The 20,711-nt window shown below is 36.0% G+C and overlaps 1 protein-coding gene across 1 annotated transcript in view; it reads left to right on the plus strand.

The window, feature by feature from the left end:
- Window positions 1-20,711, plus strand: part of LOC100478721 (serine/threonine-protein kinase TNNI3K) — a 292,736-nt gene that overhangs the window by 2,823 nt on the left and 269,202 nt on the right. Inside the window, exons 3-4 of the mRNA XM_019797164.2 lie at window positions 15,808-15,893; window positions 17,225-17,322. Coding sequence (XP_019652723.1) covers window positions 15,808-15,893; window positions 17,225-17,322 — 184 coding nt within the window. The remainder of the gene's footprint in view (window positions 1-15,807; window positions 15,894-17,224; window positions 17,323-20,711) is intronic.

The raw sequence follows: 20,711 nt of genomic DNA on the forward strand, positions 1-20,711 counted from the left end.
AAAGGGTTTAAAAAAAAAAAAAAAAAAAAAAAAAGACAAGAAGATTTGGGTGTCTTTATTTATTCATCAGTTTTAAAAAGCATTCCAGATAAAAGGCATAATTAAGTAAAGATATATAGGCAAGAATGGATGAGTACCATGGAAAGTCTAGAGGAGTTAAGAAAAAGTAATGTCTTGATCATTTTATCTAAGTTGAGTAAAAAAGTTATGTCAGTCAGTGTAACAGTTTTACAGTGATACAAACATAGTTTTAAACCCAGTTTCTTTTATTTACAGTCTATGTATCCTTGGGTATATTATTTAATCTCTTTGAGCCTCATTCGCATCTGTAAAATGAGGTTAATAATAACAACCTCGCAGGATATTTGCAAAATGATGTCAATTAAATACTGAGTTGAGAGCCTAACACACAGTAGGCGTGGAATAATTAGAGGCTTCTATTATCATTATTGGATAAATAAATAAGGACAGTTAGAAAGACTGAAGACTTTATTATCTAGGGGAAGTAACAAATAGTTTATTAAAAGTTAGAAAGCAAGAAAGTTAGGATTAAATGTTTTAATATGTTTTAATATGTTTTCAAAAGTAAAAATGTAAAATGCTAGAACAATTCAAGATGATGTCAAAATCTGAAATATAATTTTTAAAAATTGTGATCAAAAAGGATTTGGCTACAGTACTAGAAGGCTCATCAAAAGAGATGTCATTTTTCTGAGAATAATGGTAGGGCATTTTATGGAAAAGAAGACTGGCAGCCTGGTGCTGAAGCCATTAAGGAAGTGACAGAAATATCCCATTAGCCCCATTAGTGATAATAATGAAGCTGAGTAGAGGATTACCCCCAGCCTAGAATCATGTTTCTCCAAGGGCTAAGAACCCTTGGTAGAGTAACCAAGAGTAACCAAGAGAGCTTCCTGAAATTTTAGATTCCATGATTCCAGTCCATATCAAATGAATCAGAATCTCTGGGGATGACTTCTAGAAACCTGAATTTTTAACAAGCTTCTCATGTAGTACTTTTGCATGCTAAAAATGATACTTGTGCTAAAGTTTAAAAACTACTTCTAGAAAGATATTCAAGTTGCACTGAAAACTCTGCCTGAGGTGATTATCAGTGAAGGGATGAGGAACGTGAAAACAGGAAGCAGGCAACTAGTATGGTCTACAGAGATTCAAGGGAGCAAACAAACAAACATAAACAGAGTACTCTGTCTGATTCCATCAAGACAGATAGCATCATTGGGAAAGAAAGTCAGTCATGCCTAGGGCAAAGTTCTGAGGATTTTTTTTTCTCTAGAATAAAATGATGGATGACAAGGAAAGAAAAGAATGGAGTGCTGAGAATATAAATTATCTTACTCATTGACTCACACACCAAAATTTTAAGGCATTTGGGAAGATTAAACATAATATTGTTTAACAATATTTGAGTATTTAGGACATTTTGGGTGTTAGATAAATATTAGAGTCTTTTCCTTTCTCATCTTTATCCATGCCTTGTATAATGTAAGGAGTACTTCTGTGATGAACAACTGTGTTATGCCTCATGACATCAGGCTTTCTCTAAACATGTAGATAAGAGGAAAATGGTAAAGATGTCTGAAAAGAGGCACTTAACACCAGAGTCACGGAGGATCACTGGTATAAACACACATTTGGGAGGTTTTGGGAGTTTCTTGTTGTTTTTATTTGCTAACAAGTTTTTTTATGGCTTTCAAGGTACATAATAAATCCATTCGTTAAAAGAGATTTTCTACACCATTGTGTACCAAGGCTTCTGTTAGCTCATATACACAATCTCCTGGTATAGCTTTTACCCACAATATAGTATACAGGAAGATAAGTACAAATTTTAAAAAGATAAAGAGAACTAAACCATTCTGTTTCTTATGCCAATTTATAGCAGCTTTGGGATGAAAGCTTGGTAGGGTAAAGAAGGGGAATGGAAATGGAGTGTTCTCTCATCTTCCACAATAAAGTTGCATTCACTCATGACTTTGGACATTTGTTGAGATAATAGATGGAAGATAGGAAGAGATGGAGAAAAAGAGAAGGCAGAAGAAGGAAAGACAGAAGTGGTGCATTGGAATACCATTGTCTATATTTCCTCCTCTGTGCTTTCTCTAATCCTTTTGTTTTTCAATATAACAGCACTTACTACATGGTATTGTCTTCATGCATTTAGAGGTCCGTCTAACCACTAGTGTATGTGTTCACTAAAGGCAGCTTCTTTGTCTTGTTTAGCTTTATTTATATTTATGTTTATTTGTAATACCTATTTGTATAGCACTTGAAAGGAAAACAAACTAACAACTTAGTGCCTGCCATATGCTGGGCATGCTGCTAGGTATTTTAATATGCATTAGCTCATACAATCCTAACTGTATAAATGTAAGGTGCTCTAGCACAGTGATTGGCACATGGTAAATGCTCAAAAATGTTAGTTAAAAACTAATCATCATTGTTTATGTTAACAACCTCTGAGGTAGGCATTCGTTGCGCTTGCCATTTTATACCTAAAGAAAATGAGGCTAATCAAATTAAATTGGCTTGAACTAGGATAAGCAACTTATATGATTGTACTGAGATTGTGCCCACTTGTCCTTAATTTCAAAATGTGTAATCTTCATGATCTTTGTTCTCAACCTGGGGGATGGCAAATTATGGATCAGAATTATCTTTGAAATATTTTCATTTTCCCTGTACCTCTCCACAATTTTGCTCTATCCTGTATATTAGAACTACCCCTGGGGGAGGGAGGGAGTGGAAGACTATATTGTAGTCCCCCATCCCTACCTCTGGTGATACGTGTACCCCACCCATGATCTCTGAAAACCACTTACATGATGACCCTCCACCTGTAAGTTTTAAAAGCCTTTCAATTAAATTATTTTGTTTCAATATGTTTTTAAGTCATTAGAAATTTTAGAACTGTACTCTGCTAATTTAATTGTCAGGGCTACTTTTTATCTGCTTAATCTGCAATATAAAATTTGATATCACTGAGGAGGTTCCAGAGAAGTTAGATTGTTCCAATGCTGTGATATTTCAGCAAAAATCAAAATAACCCTATTTTTTTCCTCATTTTAAATCTTATTTTGGCATTGAGTAGATATACCATGGTACATAATGATAATATCCCACTTTGAAATTGATTAAGTTTAATAAATAAACAAAAATAGAAGAATGCTCTGTTTTATCGGCAAGCAGTTATAATATTTGCATGCTAAAAATGTACAGAGGGGGAGAGAAGAGAGAAGTATATATGCCCTTCCTGCTCTTTTTCTCCCTGAAAAGTTCCTCTGGGCCCAGCTGCAGTCCACCATACCTATCCTCCAAATGAAATATCTTCCAAAAATCTACTTTTTCAAAGCTATAACCAATTATGAAATTCAGCTATTGTAAAATGAATAGTTCCAGAAACATGGCAGGCTGACCTTATCTAAAATAGTGAAATTCTGCATCAAGGTGAGAAATAGAATATTGAAGGGGGACATGTCATCTTGTAAAATTAAAATAGTGTGAAAGTATTATTTGGCATGTTTGGTTAGTGCATCATGATAATTAGCAATGAAACAAAAACAAGCCGCCACAGCAACAGAAAGATAATTCACATTGCCCCAAGACTGCCTACCTCTTTATTTCTTTTTTTGCTTGTCTAGGTAAAACTAGTTATGAATAATAATTGTACAGTAATACCTTTTAAAAACCTTATGAAGCAGCTTGATCTCAACCTTTTTGTCTCTCGGTTTCTCTCCCTCTAGCTTGCTACCTCACTAGCTCTATCTTTCCTCCTTTTATCCTTTCTCTATTCTTCTCTCCCATCCCATACTGCCTCCATCTTCCCTTTCTACTTCTGATCTCCCTTCTCAAATGAAAGGCAAAACAATAAAATTGCTAAAATAATCAATATAATAATATCAGTGCTTCATTAAAAATAATTATTATAGCATATAATGTTTATAAAAGTCTTTCAAGATCTAAGCCTCACAATAAATTATTATTGTCTCAGTTTTATCACCCTTAGCTATTCTTGCTGTATCTGCCACCATATTTCAATAATTATTTATTGCATGATGAATGAATGTACTCCATGTTGTTAGTTGTTAGTTTGCTTATTGAATCTGTGTGATATTGGACAAATACATTTCTGAGTATTTCCTGGGATATACCTTGGGAGCAGATCTTATTAATGATTTTTTTGTTTCTGTTGTTTGGTGGGACAGGAATCAGAAACAGCCACAAAGAACTACTTAAGAAGTTACAGGGCGGGGCGGGGGGGGAGTAGAAGGACTAGGGGCTTTCCTTCTCCCTTGAATACAGTTGTATTGAGGTCAGATCACTTGTAACACCCAGGAAATTGATCTGAGGATTGGGAGAAGGATTTCTAGGGTTGGAGGAAGACAACATGGTAGGTGCAAGGTGTGTGGCAGTGAACTGGGGGAAAGGAAAGCTGCCATGCTGCTGAGGGGAGGGAACCCTGTCCACGGGAGAGAAAAGGGAGAGAGGAAGAAAGGAGAGAGTGGTGTTGGGTCTGCACAAGAAGAACACCTCTTAGAACACAGCCTGGGGAGTTGGGGGAACTGGGTGGTGCAGGTTTTTTGCAAACAGTGAATATAGCTTAGACTTTGAGCTTTTGGAAGTGTGCGACTTTTGTGGGAGAGTTGCTGTAGCATGTGCTCCTGGAGAGAAGAACAGCTCTGGCCCAGGAGCATGCACAAAGTGGAAGAGGGATCTAAGAGGTCACACTAGGAGAGATTCCTGGAGTACATTTGGAAGAGGGTTATATCTTCTCCAATGACTAAAACACACTGCAGGCCTTTCGTTGGCAGCAAACAAAAGTGTGCACAGAGGCTGGATAACCCAGTTGCTGCTTTTCATGTTGCCAAAGCATAGAATCTGCACACTGTCTAGGTTGGAGAAATGCCTCTCACCCAGAGAAGGGAGCTGACCAGAGTGGTGCCACTACTTTAAGATTTGGAGTTTTGAATCCTAGCGGCGCCAGACATAAATGCGGGACAGCTGGACACCAGGCATGCTGATGGCCCTCGCCTTTCCATGAGGGCTTCCTTAACAGCTGGTGGTGTGAGAGCCCCTGTCCTGAGGAGAGAGTGGGATGTTGCCATTTTACCGCCACTACCAACACAGCCAGGCAGCAGAGAACAACACATCGGCCCCTAGTGGAGGTGGAAGCTACTTTCATCAAACCACCCCCCCACCCCCCCCGGGGCAGAACTGAGTCAGCACAGTGGGGCCTCTCCCAGAGAATAGCAACTCAGACAGCATACCACATGCACCAAGTGTACTGATTATGCGGTGTCTCACAGCATTCCCTTCAGTTCTGCTGGAAATAAGACTAGGCTGTATTTTTTTTTTTTTTAATTTTTCCCCCTTTGGAATCAGACTTAGAGTTTTTTTGTTTGTTAGTTTGTTTTTTCATTTCNCCAACCCCCCCTCCCCCCGTTCTTGGCAAGTTTTTTGTTTTGCTTTGTTTTGTTTTTTACTGGGGCAGAACTGAGTCAGCACAGTGGGGCCTCTCCCAGAGAATAGCAACTCAGACAGCATACCACATGCACCAAGTGTACTGATTATGCGGTGTCTCACAGCATTCCCTTCAGTTCTGCTGGAAATAAGACTAGGCTGTATTTTTTTTTTTTTTAATTTTTCCCCCTTTGGAATCAGACTTAGAGTTTTTTTGTTTGTTAGTTTGTTTTTTCATTTCCTTTCTCTATCTCTTTTTTTGATCAGTCGTCTTCTTTTTTTTTTTCCTTTTTTTTTCCCTTCTTTTTTTTTTTTTGGAATCTGGCTTATAGTTTTTTTGATTTTCTGTTTCTTTTCATTCCTTTTCATTGTCTCTTATTTTAGAATGAGGCTTTTTTTTCTTTTTCTTTCTTTTCTTTCTTTTCTTTCTTTCTTTCTTTCTTTCTTTCTTTCTTCCTTTCTTCCTTTCTTTCTTTTCTTGGCTTTTTTCAACAAACAAATCTTAGATAAAGGTCAAAACAGTCCCCACTGCAAGCAAAGAAGACATCTGCAAAGGACAGCCAGTGGGAAATATCAACCAAAACACAATAGCAGAGTGCACGCAACATACACCAGAAACACTTCCCAAAGTGCCAGGCCCTAGAGAGACTATGACCTCTTTTTACTATATCATTACTCTGAGGTACAGGAAACAAAGAAGCTTTCATAACACACAAAAGATAGAAACTTAGCCAAAATGACAAAATTCTACCCAAAAGAAAGGTCAGGAAGATACCACAGCCAGGGACTTGCTCAAAGCAGATATAAGCAATATATCTGAACCAGAATTTAGATCAACAGTTATAAGACTACTAGCTGGCTTTAAAAAATCATAGAAGACACCAGAGAACCCTTGCTGCAGAGGTAAGACCTAAAAACTGGTCATGCTGAAATGAAAAATGCTATAGCTGAGATGAAAAACAGACTGGATATAATCACTAGGAGGACTGAAGAAGCAGAGGAGAGGACAAGTGATAGAAGATAAAATTATGGAAAATAATGAAGCTGAAAAGAAGAGGGAAAGAAAACTATTAGATCACCAAGGTAGACTTAGGGAACTCAGTGATTCCATAAAACAAAGTAATATCTGTATCATAGGAGTCCCAGAAGAAGAAGAGTGGGAAAAAGGGGCAGAAAGTTTATTTGATCCAATTATAGCTGAGAACTTCCCTAATTTGGGGAAGGAAACAGGCATTCAAGTTCAAGAGGCACAGTGAACTCCCCTCAAGATCAACAAAAACAGATCAACACCACAACATATTATAGCAAAACTGGCAAAATATACGATAAAGAGAATCCTGAAAGCAGCTTGGGAGAAAAGATCCTTAACCTACAAGGGTAGACATATGAGCTAGGAGCAGCACTATCCACAGAGACCTGGCAGGCTAGAAAGGATTGGCATGATATACTCAACTACTAAAGTGGGGAAAATATGCAGCCAAGAATAATTTACCCAGCAAGGCTGTCATTCAGAATAGAAGGAGAGATAAAAAGTTTCCAAGACAAACAAAAACTAAAGCAGTTTGTAAACACTAAACCAGCTCTGTAAGAAATATTAAAGGGGACCCTTTGAGCAGAAAGAGAAACCAAAAGTAACGAAGATTAGAAAGGAACAGAAGAAGATCTAACAACTGTAAATATTTATGCCCCTAACTTGGGAGCAGCCAAATATACATAAATCAATTAATAACAAACCTAAAGAAACTCATTGATGACAATACAATAGTAGTAGAGAACTTTAACGACCCACTCATAGCAATGGACAGATCATCTAAGTAGAAGATTAACAAGGAAACAAAGGCTTTGAATGGTGCACTAGACCAGGCGGACTTAACAGATATATTCAGAATATTTAAGCAGCAGAATACACATTCTTTTTGAGTGAACATGGAACATTCTCCAGTATGGATCATGTGCTGGGTCACAAATCAGGACTCAACCAGGTGTTAAAAAGATTGAGAGCATACCATGCATATTTTCAGACTACAGTGCTATGAAATGAAGTCAACCACAAGAAAAAATTTGGAAAGGCCACAAATGCATGGGGATTAAAGAGCATCCTACTAAAGAATGAACGGGGGATGCCTGGGTGGCTCAGTCAGTTAAATGTCTGCCTTTGGCTCAGGTCATGATCTCAGGGTACTGGGATCCAGCCCTGCATGGGGATCCCTGCTCAGTGGGGAGCTTAAAACTTCTCCCTCTCTGTCTGCCACTCCCCCTGCTTATGTTCTCTCACTCTCTTGTCTACCACTCTTTCTCTCAAATAAATAAATAAAATGTTTAAAAAAAGAAAAAAGAATGAATGGGTCAACCAGGAAATTAAAGAATAAATTTTAAAAAAATACATGGAAGCAAATGAAAATGAAAACACAACAGTTCAAAATCTTTGGGATACAGAAAAGGTGGTGTTAAGAGGGAAGTATATAGCAATACAGGCCTTGCTCAAGAAGCAAGAAAAGTCTGAAATACACAACCTAACCTTACACCTAAAGTGCTGGAAAAAGAACAGCAAATGGGGAAGCCTATATCTAGCAAGAGAGGGGAAACAATAAAGATCAGAGCAGAAATCAATGATATAAAAAACAAACAGTAGAATGGATCAGTGAAACTAGGATCTGGTTCATTAAAGAATTAAGACTGATAAACCCCTAGGGGCGCCTGGGTGGCACAGCGGTTAAGCGTCTGCCTTCGGCTCAGGGCATGATCCCGGCGTTACGGGATCGAGCCCCACATCAGGCTCTTCTGCTATGAGCCTGCTTCTTCCTCTCCCACTCCCCCTGCTTGTGTTCCCTCTCTCACTGGCTGTCTCTATCTCTGTCGAATAAATAAATAAAATTTAAAAAAAAAAAAGACTGATAAACCCCTAGCCAGACTTATCAAAAAGAAAAGACAAAGGAACCAAATAAATAAAATCATGAATGAAAGAGGAGAGATCACACCCAATACCGAAGAAATACAATTATAAGAACATATTATGAGCAATTATATGCATACAATTTAGGCACTCTGGAAGAAATGGATAAATTCCTAGAAACATATAAACTACCAAAATGGAAACAAGAAGAAATAGAAAGTCTGAACAGACCTATAAAAAGCAAATAGATTGAATCAGTAGTCGAAGATCTCTCAACAAGAGTCCAGTGCCGGATGGCTTCCCAGGAGAATTCTACTAGATATTTAAAGAAGAATTAATACTTATTCTTCTGAAACTGTTCCAAAAAATAAAAATGGAAGGAAAACTTCCAAACTCATTCTATGAGGCCAGCATTACCTTGATTCCAAAACTAGGCAAAGACCCCACTAACAAGCAGAATTACAGACCAATATCCCTGATGAACATGGATGCAAAAATTCTCAACAAGATACTAGCTAATTGGATCCAACAGTATATTAAAAGGATTATTCACCACGAACAAGTAGGATTTTTTTTAAAGATTTTATTTATTTATTCGACAGAGATAGAGACAGCCAGCGAGAGAGGAGACACAAGCAGGGGGAGTGGGAGAGGAAGAAGCAGGCTCATAGCGGAAGAGCCTGATGTGGGGCTCGATCCCATAACGCCGGGATCACGCCCTGAGCCAAAGGCAGACACTTAACCGCTGTGCCACCCAGGCGCCCCTCGAACAAGTAGGATTTAATCCTGAGCTGCAAGGGTGGTTCAATATACGCAAATCAATCAATGTGATACACCACATTAATAAAAGAAAGGATAAGAACCATATAATCCTCTCAATAGATGCAGAAAAAGCATTTGACAAAATACAGCATCCTTTCTTGATAAAAACCCTCAACAAAGTAGGGATAGAGGGAGCATACCTCAATATCCTAAAGACCATACATGAAGGACCCATAGCTAATATTATCCTCAATGGGGAAAAATTGAGAGCTTTTCCCTTAAAGTCAGGAAAACAACAAGGGTGTCCATTCTCACCACTGTTGTTCAACATAGTACTAGAAGTCCTCACTTCAGCAATCAGAGAACAAAAAAGAAATAAAAGTCATCCAAATCAGCAAAGTAGAACTCATATTTTCACTTTTCACAGACATGATACTCTATCGGGAAAACCCTAAAGACTCCAACAAAAAATTGCTAAAATGATACAGGAATTCAGCAAAGTCACAGGATATAAAATCAACACATAGAAATCCTTTGCATTTCTATACACCAACAATGAAGCAGCAGAAGGAGAAATCAAAGAATCGATCCCATTTTACTATTGCACCAAAAACCATAAGATACCTAGGATTAATCCTAACCAAAGACATAAAAGATCTGTACACTGAAAACTATAGAACACTTATGAGAGAAATTGAGGAAGACACAAAGAAATGGGAAAACACTCCATGCTCATGGATTGGAAGAACAAATATTCTTAAAATGTCTATACCACCCAAAGCAATCTACATATTCAGTGCAATCCCTATCAAAATAACACCAGCATTTTTCACAGAGCTAGAACAAAGAATTCTAAAATTTGTATGGAACCAGAAAAGACTGCAAATAACCAAAGTAATGTTGAAGAAGAAAACCAAAGCTGGAGGCATCACAATTCTGGACTTCAAGCTGTATTATACAGCTGCAATCATCAAGACAGCACAAAAACAGACACATTGGTCAATGAAACAGAATAGAGAACCAGAAATTGGCTCTCAACTCTGGTCAACTAATCTTTGACAAAGCAGGAAAGAATATCCAGTGGGGAAAAGACAGTGTCTTCAACAAATGGTGTTGGGAAAACTGGACAGCCACATACAGAAGAATGAAACTGGACCACTTTCTTACACCATCCACAAAAATAAATTCAGGGTGGATGAAAGACTTAAATGTAAGGCAGGAATCCATCAAAATCCTAGAGGAGAACACAGGCAGCAACCTCTTTGATCTTGGCCACAGCAACTTCTTGCTACACACATCTCTGGAGACAAGGGAAACAAAACCAAAAATGAGCTATTGGGACTTAAGCAGGGGAAAAGCTTCTGCACAGCAAAGGAAACAGTCATCAAAACTATAAGGCAGCCAAACAGAATGGGACAAGATATTTGAAAATGGCATATCAAATAAAGAACTAGTAACCAAAATCTATAAAGAACTTACCAAACTCAACACCCAAAAAATAAAAAAATCAACTCAGGAAATGAGCAGAAGACATGAACAGACATTTCTCCAAAGAATATATACAAATGGCTAACAGACACATGAAAAAAAAATGCTCAACAACACTTATCATCAGGAAATACAAATCAAAACCACTATGGGATACCACCTCACACCAGTCAAAATGGCTAAAATTAACAACTTAGGAAACAACAGATGTTGGTGAGGATGTGGAGAAAGGGGAACACTCCGACACTGTGGGAATGCAACTGGTGCAGCCACTCTGGAAAACAGTATGGAGGTTCCTCAAAAAGTTAAAAATAGAGCTACCCAGCAATTGCATTACTAGGTATTTATCCGAAGGATACAAAAATAGTAATTTGAAGGGGCAGATGCAGCCCAATGTTTATAACAACACTATTCACAATATCCAAAATATGGAAAGAGCCCAGGTGTCCATCAACTGATGAATGGATATATTACTCAGCCATAAAAAAGAATGAAATCTTGCCATTTGCAATGACATGGGGAACTAAAATATATTATGCTAAGCGAAATGCCAGAGAGAAACAAATACCAAATGATTTCATTCATATGTGGAATTTAAGAAACAAAACAGATGAACATAGGGGAAGGGAAGGAGAATAAAATAAGATTAAGACAGGGAGACAAACAATAAGAGACTCTTAACTATAGAGAACAAACTGAGGATTGCTGGTAGGGACGTGGGTGGGGGACTGGGGTAATTGGGTGATGGGCATTAAGAAGGGCGCTTGATGTAATGAGACCTGAGTGTTATAGGCAACTGATGAATCACAGAATTCTACTCCTGTAATTAATAATACACTATATGTTAACTAACCTGATGTTAAATTAAAAAAAAAAAGAATTTACAATCAGCCATTTGAAACCTAAATTATCAATTTGGAAAACTAGATCATCTAAAACAAATCCTTTTCTTCTTTCTACCTTCTTGGTCTTTCCCTAAATTTCAGCAAATGAGTTAATTTAAAAATGCATCTACCTATCAGAATATTTTGGACGGTAGTATGTTATTTTTGGCCAAGTGTTCAAATGTCACATTTTAATTAGTTTCCAATTGTGGTCATGGCAGATATTTTCTTGAAAGGATGAGGTCATGAGAAAGAAGTTTAATTGGATCACAAAACTGCATACTTTTCTGTATAAAAGGTAAAGGCTAAGAAAAGAGTTCATTATGCTACAAGAACGAAAGTAACCTTTGGGTACAGAACTACCATTTTTAATGATTAAGGACAGGATTTACTGTTAGAAATATATTCATAATAGAGACTTCATTTTAATTAGGAACTTGATCCATACCTCAGCAAGCACTATGAACTCATTAGGATATGTTAAGTTATAGTATGGCATGGCAGGTGATGAAAAATGTAAGGGAAAATTAAAAAATTAATTGAGCTTAGGGTATTAGAATACATAAGTGATGTTCAATTGACAGTGAATTTGACATACACAGTTCCTTTAGAAGAGGCAAAAGTAGAGAATATGAAATATCTCTCCTAGGAATAATTGCATTAAAATCTTGAATATTTTAATTACATGTTTCAAAACAGAAACATTTGACTAGAAGTTAATCGGAAGTGAGAATTAGGATTCAAATATAGCCCCAAAGTAACTCTCATTAAAAAAATTACATTCCAGTTATTAAAGTTAAGATAAAAATTGTACTATTAAAATTGCACTTGACTGCCAAATATTGTGGGAGCCTATTCTCAGTTGATTCATTTTGTTGGCGTTAATAGAAGTTGCATCAGTTCAAGGAGGGTATAATTCAAGAGAAGAACAAAAACAACAGGCAATAGCTTAGTTTTGAGCAAGGACCTCTTTAGGACTGTATGCAGAGTCACGTATGAATAGTCAAGACTATGTTAAGATTCAGTGAGTTAAGAGTTGATTTTTGAACAAAAAGTCACTAACATAATTCATGCTTTCAATTTTACTTATGTAAACAACAGTTATTCATTTGGGTTATTCTTATTTTAAATAAAGAATAAATTTTAGCATCTTATATTTTCTGTTTATTCAGTGTTTACTTTCTTTGCAAAGATGATTGGGGCAGTAGAGATCAGGACTAATGCTGAGGTCAGTTGCAGAGTTCTATCCAGCATGCATTTTTCCAGGACTGATGCACTTAAAGGATCCAGGACATAGTGAGCAGTTTGAGAGAACATGGTAAGGTGATTATTAAGAACAGAGGTGGAGCACACAGTTGGTGTTTAGTAGGTGTTGTGCCAGACTGATTGAATGCATCATCAAAGTTAGATCATGGAATAAGAAAGCAATTGAATCTATCGTCTCAGAAAACCTTTCAGTGCAACTTTTTCTCCCCCTTTGGATTTTTAAGATCTCCTCTTTTTTCCTCCTTTGTTATTTTAACCATCTCCAGTACTGAAAATAGCCTTCCTATTGACATGATGCCCCTGGACTTACATTACAAAATTGGGATTCTAGTAGTTGCTCTGAATCACTGACAGGTGCCAGGTGTCACAACAGCCAACTTGGTAGTCTTTTTAAAAGCATGTGAAGACAAGGTCAGACTTTTTCTAGGAGCCTGAATGAGAGTCACGATGAGCATAAAATACTTATATCTATAAAATTGTCAAAATCAGGAAATTTTACAGGTTGTCAAATGTGAGAGATTGAAGAAGGTCAAACTTGATTTGAAAACTGTGCTAAAATTCTCCCAAGGTTTAGACTATCCAGGGGAAGTTGTACATTCAGTAACTTGTTAGGAATAGTCATAACAATAAAATAACCATTTATTGGTAACGTATGTGCTAGGTACTACAGTAAGCCCTAACCTCATGTATTCTTCACAACAATACAATCTCTATGTATTGTTTTAATCATTTCATAACTGAAGAATCTCTATGTATTGTTTTAATCATTTCATAACTGAAGAAATTACAGCTTGAAGAGTTTTAATAACTTGTCCAAATTGGAGGGGGGGAATAAACTACTTAAAAGACAGCAGGATAGGATTTCAATCCTGGTGTAAATACAAAGACCAAGCTTTTAAGGATTACCTACACTGCTGAAATGATTTTCCACTTTTAAAACATCAAAACATCAAAACATGATAGGTATTGCTGTATAACATTAGAGATACACATTGAAAAACTAATTTTCTCAAGGGTTTATTGCTACAGAGGAGTCTTTTCTTCTTTCAGCGTTTGCCATTAAGTTCATTATAGTTAGCTCAAAAGGTACTTCCTTCCCTGTTCTTCTTTTAGGCTGAAGGTTATATATTTCTTTACATTTAACAGAAGGCTTCCCTTTCCTTCCCCACCCTATACTTTGTTTTCTGTCTTTTGATCTTATTGTGTGTTTTCATTCCTGGATAATGGAAGGACTAGGAAAGAAAAGCCAATGCAGCTCAGAGTTTCTAAATCATTGTCAATCAACATCTTCAATGGCTCATCACAGTTTTCTTTCCCTTTTTATTTATGGACACTGATTTCCTACAACCTTTAAGAGAAAAATCCCATCCACCTAGCTTTAAAAGCAGAATTCAGCTCTTCAGAAAACCTGTACTATTTGAAATCATAACCACAGAGAAGACCTCTGTGAATGCCCTTGTAAGTCTGGGCTGCTGAGTGCACTTTGTTTAGTACTACCTATTAAGTTTAATTTCTGCAAGACATCTATAATACAATTGGCTTTAAGAGTTTAGAAGCCTGGCTCAGGCAAAGGCCACACATTTCCAAAAACCATGTTATTTTGTGAAGTCTGCATGTACCATAAAATAGGTATACCATTTACAATTAGGTTCATTTTAGATAGACATTTAAAACAGTAGTACTTTCATCAGAAATATTTTTTTGGCAACATTCATTGAACTGGGGGAAAGTGCAGATAGGAGTGAGCTAAACTCTTAGCTATTTTTCTCAAAATCCTGTCTTCTTGCTCTATTACATTATTAACATTTGTAAAGATGACTCTGACTTTATTATACTTCTACATATAGCATTCCAAAGCAAGTTGAGGTATATTTCTCAATATGAATAAGCATGTCTGTGGACTTTGCATCTGAGAAGTTGAACATGCAAAGCAAGAAGGTTATGAGGATGGGGTAGTTCTAGAATATTCTATGAAAACAAACCGCTGGGCTTGCCATTGCCAATTAAAGTTTTCACTGAGATCCTTCAATGTCTCTAGATTTAGAGGTTTTCTCTTTTTAGCAGCACCCTGGAAATAGCATCTTTTCTTTTCTATTTTAAATATTCCAATAGCTTTTGAAGCACTTAACTGGGTGCCTTGATGATAATGTCCTTAATTTATAATACAATTCAAGTGTAAGTACTTTACAAATGATGTGGAAGGTTCACTCACTGAAGACTATGCTATCTCACTAAAGTTGCTGGAGATTTAAATAGGCAGGAAACAGCTTGAAATTGACCTGGGAAGCCAAGGATCTGATCTCATTTCCACTGAAAAATGCCCTGGGAGTACCAAGGACTTCAAGAGGTCAAGAATTTTAGCTTTACATTCCTTTTCCAAGGCTACCTTTGGCTCTCTAGGGCCCTCCTGGGGCAATGGTCTTTGTTCAGACAAAGGCAAGGATTTTATTAATTGAATCACTAACACTACTCCTCTCCAGGGATTGTGTCATAGTACCTGATCAGAGTTTAGAACTTCTTTATCTGTGAAATCTGACCCCGTCAGAGTACAAGGAAACTTTGCTTCAGGCAGAATTTGTAAAACATCCAGATTATATTCCTCTCTCCAATCTCTTATCAAATGCTCCTTCTTTTTTTTCTTTTTTGGAGGGAATTTCTTGACTTTCTCCATAAATATGATGTGAAATTTTGAATGTGAATGAGCTTACTTTCAAATGTCTGTTTTCTATTTCTATTATACATAAATTTTAATTTATAAAGTTTCCTTGAAAAGGAAATCATACATAGAACACTAAACTGCATAACAGTCCTTAATTTAAACTTGGTCTCTCAAACTTTCATATTATTTTCTCTCGACGTTAAGTATTCTTTGTATGGATGCATATTCAAAATTCATTTTCTAGATACAACAAAATCCTAGAGAAGATATACTTCTGAATTTATAGTAACAGGATTTCCTTTCATAATTTTTCAAGTGAAAAATAATAAACTAAAAGGTGAAATTTTTGATCATATGAAAAATTTTTTTTTCAGCTCTGATGATGCCTTCAGTAAAGTCAACTTAAATTACCGCACAGAAAATGGGCTGTCTCTACTTCATCTATGCTGCATTTGTGGAGGTGAGTGCTTGAAACTATACTTTACAAACTAGTTATATGTGTATACAGTCAATGATTTGAGCTGCTTAATAGTCTACAAGAGAATTCTATTTATGCTCAATTTTCTTTTTTGCTTTGTCCCTACAACCCTGATAACCTTCAGCTGAAGCAGTAACTACTAGGCAGATGTTCCATTTGATTTCGCTCTGAATTTGAGTTTCATGGTGTTCCTACCCTGAACTAAGTCACTTAATTTGCTTGGAAATTTAAAAAAAAAAAAAATTCTTTTCAGTATTGGCCATACCAGTCAGAGATTAAGTTAAATTCAGAAGCACTTAAAGCATTCCCTAAAATATCATCATGCAATTGCTTTACAATCTTCAGTAAAATATGTGTAAGGTAAGATAAATGCCAAAGATAAAAATCTCATAGTGAAGATTGATCAAAGTGAAGATTTAGAGTTTAATTTGGCTTGTATTTTGTTTGGTTTTGTTCATTAATGTATCCCACGTACTGGCATATAGTAGATTCTTAACAAATTTATTAAATTAATGAATGATTAATATTTACTTTGTTAATACAAACTAGTTTTCCTTGAACTCAGGTTTTAAATAAAAAACACTAATGCAGAAATATCAACTCTAATCATATTCCTTAAGCATTCCTCCCAGAACAAACCAAACAGACTCTACTTAACAGATCTTCCTCCAAAATTTAAACATGCTTTCCCACCCTTAGTTATTTCGTCCAGATTACTCTGATCTAAATAAGCTCTACTGCTAATCCGGTACAACTAGATTTTTATCTAAGGTTTTTCACTGTTTATTAAAATGAATTTCCATGTTTTTATGTTTTAAAACCAACTGATGATGAGAGTACTACAGAAAAAATGTAACATAAATGCATTAAAATAAACAGCACTGCTACAAAATTCTATAATATAAATGTTCACTACTAAGGAAGGCTGTCAATTAATGGAAACTTTACAAATGGCCTGCAGAAGAGCAGTCTGACATTTTTTTAAGAAAGATTTATTTATTTATTTATTTATTTATTTATTTGAGAGAGAGATTGAGAGAGAGAAAGCAAGTGTGCCAGAGAATTGGTGGAGGAGGGATTAGCAAACTCCGTGCTAAGCACAGAGCCCAAGGCCGGAGATCCCAAGACCCTGAGATCATGACCTGAGCCAAAACCAAGAGTCAGAGGACCCTTAACCACCTGAGCCACCCAGGTGCCACATGTCTGACATTTTCATACATCAGTGTGAATTTATCATTAGGTCAAAGAGAGATTTTAAAGTCACTTGGTCTACCCCCACAACAGTTTAACCTTTTTTCACTTTTCTCTTTAAGGCAACAAGTCGCATATTAGAACCCTTATGTTAAAAGGGCTTCGTCCATCTCGACTAACAAGAAATGGATTTACAGCTTTACACTTGGCAGTTTACAAGGTATAATATTTTTGTTCCCATAATACTGTATTACAACTAGGGATGATGTGTATCTTCAGACTGCTGCTGCCCTTCTTCCTCTTCTTCCTCCTCCTCTTCTTCTTCTTTGTGTGTGGGGGGCGGGGGGGGGTTTTGGCAAATTGGTAATCATGAAAAACATGCAGAGTGACCAGAGCATTACATTGCTAGGTGAAGCCCCTTCTCTATATTGACCTGGTAACATCTATATACCAGACACATACTCTTTGTAATGCTTTCCATGTTTAACTCATTTAAGTCCTACAAGAAACCTGTAAGTGAATACTATTATTGTCCCCAAGACTATATGGTTAGTTAATGGGTTAGTCAGGTTTTAGGAACTGGTCATCTGCTCCCCTTGTCAGAGCTTCTCACCAGGAGACCAAATTGCCTCTGTGCAAAAGAAGATGAGATTGACTTTCGTGATGAAAGAAGCACACTGAAGCTACATTTCTCTTTCTGCACATTTTCCTTAATTAAAAATATCTCTAGAGGCACCTTGTTTAAGCATCTGACTCTTGATTTTGGCTCAGGTCATAATCTCAGGATGGTGAGATCAGGCCCTGCATTGGGCTCTGTGCTGGGTGTGGAGTCTAGGTAAGGTTCTCTGTCTCCCTCTCCCTTGGCCCCTCCCCCCACCACTCCACACGTGGGCACTCATGCAACATTCTCTCTCAAATAAATAAATAAAATCTTGTAAAAAAATACCTCTAAAGTTCCCTGTAGTTTCCTTCTTTTATTTTTCCTACTTTTTCTTCAGTTTATTTCCTTGCATCAGTCCGTTTCCCAACCAATCTCAGTACCTGATCAGAAAGTAAATATAAAAGTGGATTAGAAAACTGGGATAGTCAGTATTGGGATAGATCCTTGAGATTGTCATAAATATAAATTTATAGAATATATAAAATAAATATAAATTGTTCATTCTCTAATCATAAGAAGTTTTTACTTACTCTGTACTTGTGAGTTAATTATTACACTAGGTTTTATATACTTCATTTTTTTAACTATTAATATAACTTAGTGAGATGCATAATAGGGTTTATTTTATAGAAAAGGAAACTGAAGGTTAAAGTTAGATATCTAATAAATGTAAGAATAGTGATTGGAATCAAGTGCAGTTGGCTCATACTCTCAGACTCTCATTGTTATATTGCATATTTTGTTCTTTTCTCAATTTCATGTGAATCTGTGACAGGATTTTATTTCAGTTTTTTATGTGCAGCTGTTGGAGCAGGGGGGACAGCTGTTGCTCATTCAGGACCACTTTGCACTATATAACTCTAAAGGTTTTAGAGTTTATCACAGTGGGGTAAGAGAGCCATATTTTCCCATAATTCAGATTCACATATTCCTGTGATTCATAGTGCAAATGCTCTAATACTCATCCTTTTTTGCACCCAGCCAATGCCTAGTCATTTTTTTTTTTTCCCTGGGAGAAAGCGTCAGTTCTGTGCTAACTTGTTTTTAATACCTCCTAAACCTCCTGTGAAACTTGAATTGAGGCTGAGCTCAGGATGTGGGAAACAGTGTCTGATGCTGGCTTTTCTGCTGAGTAGCAGTAGGTGAAAGTAGAAGAGCTCCAACAAATAAGAAGCGAGTGATGTGTAGTTAAGGCAGTATGCGAAACCATGAATTCGGAATCTTACTGGAGATTCCTTTCTGTATTAGTTTGTTTTCCTAACACTTAGTATGACACAACCATAGAATTGCATTCTGAATGATTTAGAGCTACAATCTTTACAGAATTTCTTCTACTTCTTTTTATCAAAACTAAATTTCCATGTTTATAATTCCCTTTGCTCTATTTCTTCTGTTTTCATATATTTTACAGAAGGATACATGGACTAGCTTTTTTTTTTTTTAGCAAGTGTAAACAAATTTAGAGTCTCTTGGATGCAAGGAAGGCAAAAATTTTGAAAAGGCTGTAACAGAGTGCATGATTACTTATTCCTTAACAAAGGCAAAAACAAATTAAATTTATAATTTCCTTTAAAACACAGAAATAATATAAAGTAGCCATTCATACTACCATTGCATTAAATCTAGTTCTAATTATCTGTTCCCTGACCTGCCTAAGGAAAAGAAAATCCATTTACATAATCAGTGCACATTGATCAAAATCCGAAAATTTAACATTGATGCAATACTATTATCTAATCTATAGTCCAAATTCAAATTTGGTTAGTTATCCTATTAGTGTCATTTATAAAAAGCTGTTTATTTCTTTCTTGTTTAGGATTGATTCCAGAATCATTCATTTTTAGTATTCTTGTCTCTGAATTTCCTTTTATCTGAAAGAAATTTTCTTGTCTTTATTTCCTTTTCTTTCCTTTCCTTTCTTGATTTTAATATTTTGGTGCCCAGAGAACAGTTACTTATACACATTTATTTGGAGTTTTATAAATACTGCAAGTGAACTTTATTTTTTCTTAACACTCACAAAATGAATAATTTGGTTTTCACATCTTTTTATTGGTCACATCAGCAGCTCATTTAATCATACACCCTGGCATGCTGGGCCCAACTCAGGGCTGGGTAGTTTTTACCAGCAGGGCAATTCTGCTTTCATTAATAATAATGGAGCAGGTGTTTTGTTTTTTAATTCCATGTGGCTGGTTAGCACTCCTCTTACTTGTTTAGTTTGTTTTTGCTTTGTTTTTGTTTAGGTTTTTTTTTTTTATAGAGGCTAGATTTATTGAGGTATAATTTATGCACAATAAAATTCACAATTTTAAGTGGACAATTTGATGACTTTTAAAAATGTATGTAGTCATATACTATCATTACAGTCATGACATAGGACTTTTCTGTCATATAAAAAAGTTCCTTCGTTCCCTTTTGCAGTCAGTTTCCTTCTCTATCCTCCTGACCTCTGGAAACCACTATGTGTTTTCTATCAATATAATTTTTCCCTTTCTAGAATTAACCTAAATGCAATCCACTCAGTATGTTTTCTTTTATATATGGTTTCTATCACTTATCATAACACTATTGTGTGTTCAATAATTATTTTATTGAGGATCTATATTCCTTTCTGTAAATATAGTACCATTTGTTTAACAATTTACCTTTTATGGACATATGGGTTGTTTCCATATTTTGACTGTTAAAAATAAAGCTGCTATTAATACTCATATGCAAATCTTTGTTTGAACATTTGTTTTTATTTCTCTTGGGTAATATGTAGGAATGGAATTGATGGGTCATATCATAAGTGCATGTTTATTTTATAAGAAAATGCCAAACCCTTTACCAAATTGGCTATATCATCTTCCATTTCCATCAACAATGTATTTGTTTCTAGTGGTTATGTTATACACTCTTGCCAACACTTGTTAATATTTGTTATTTTAGCCTTTCTTTTGGAT

Source organism: Ailuropoda melanoleuca, chromosome 2 (genome assembly GCF_002007445.2).
Source record: "Ailuropoda melanoleuca isolate Jingjing chromosome 2, ASM200744v2, whole genome shotgun sequence".
NCBI classification, from domain to species: Eukaryota; Metazoa; Chordata; class Mammalia; order Carnivora; family Ursidae; genus Ailuropoda; species Ailuropoda melanoleuca.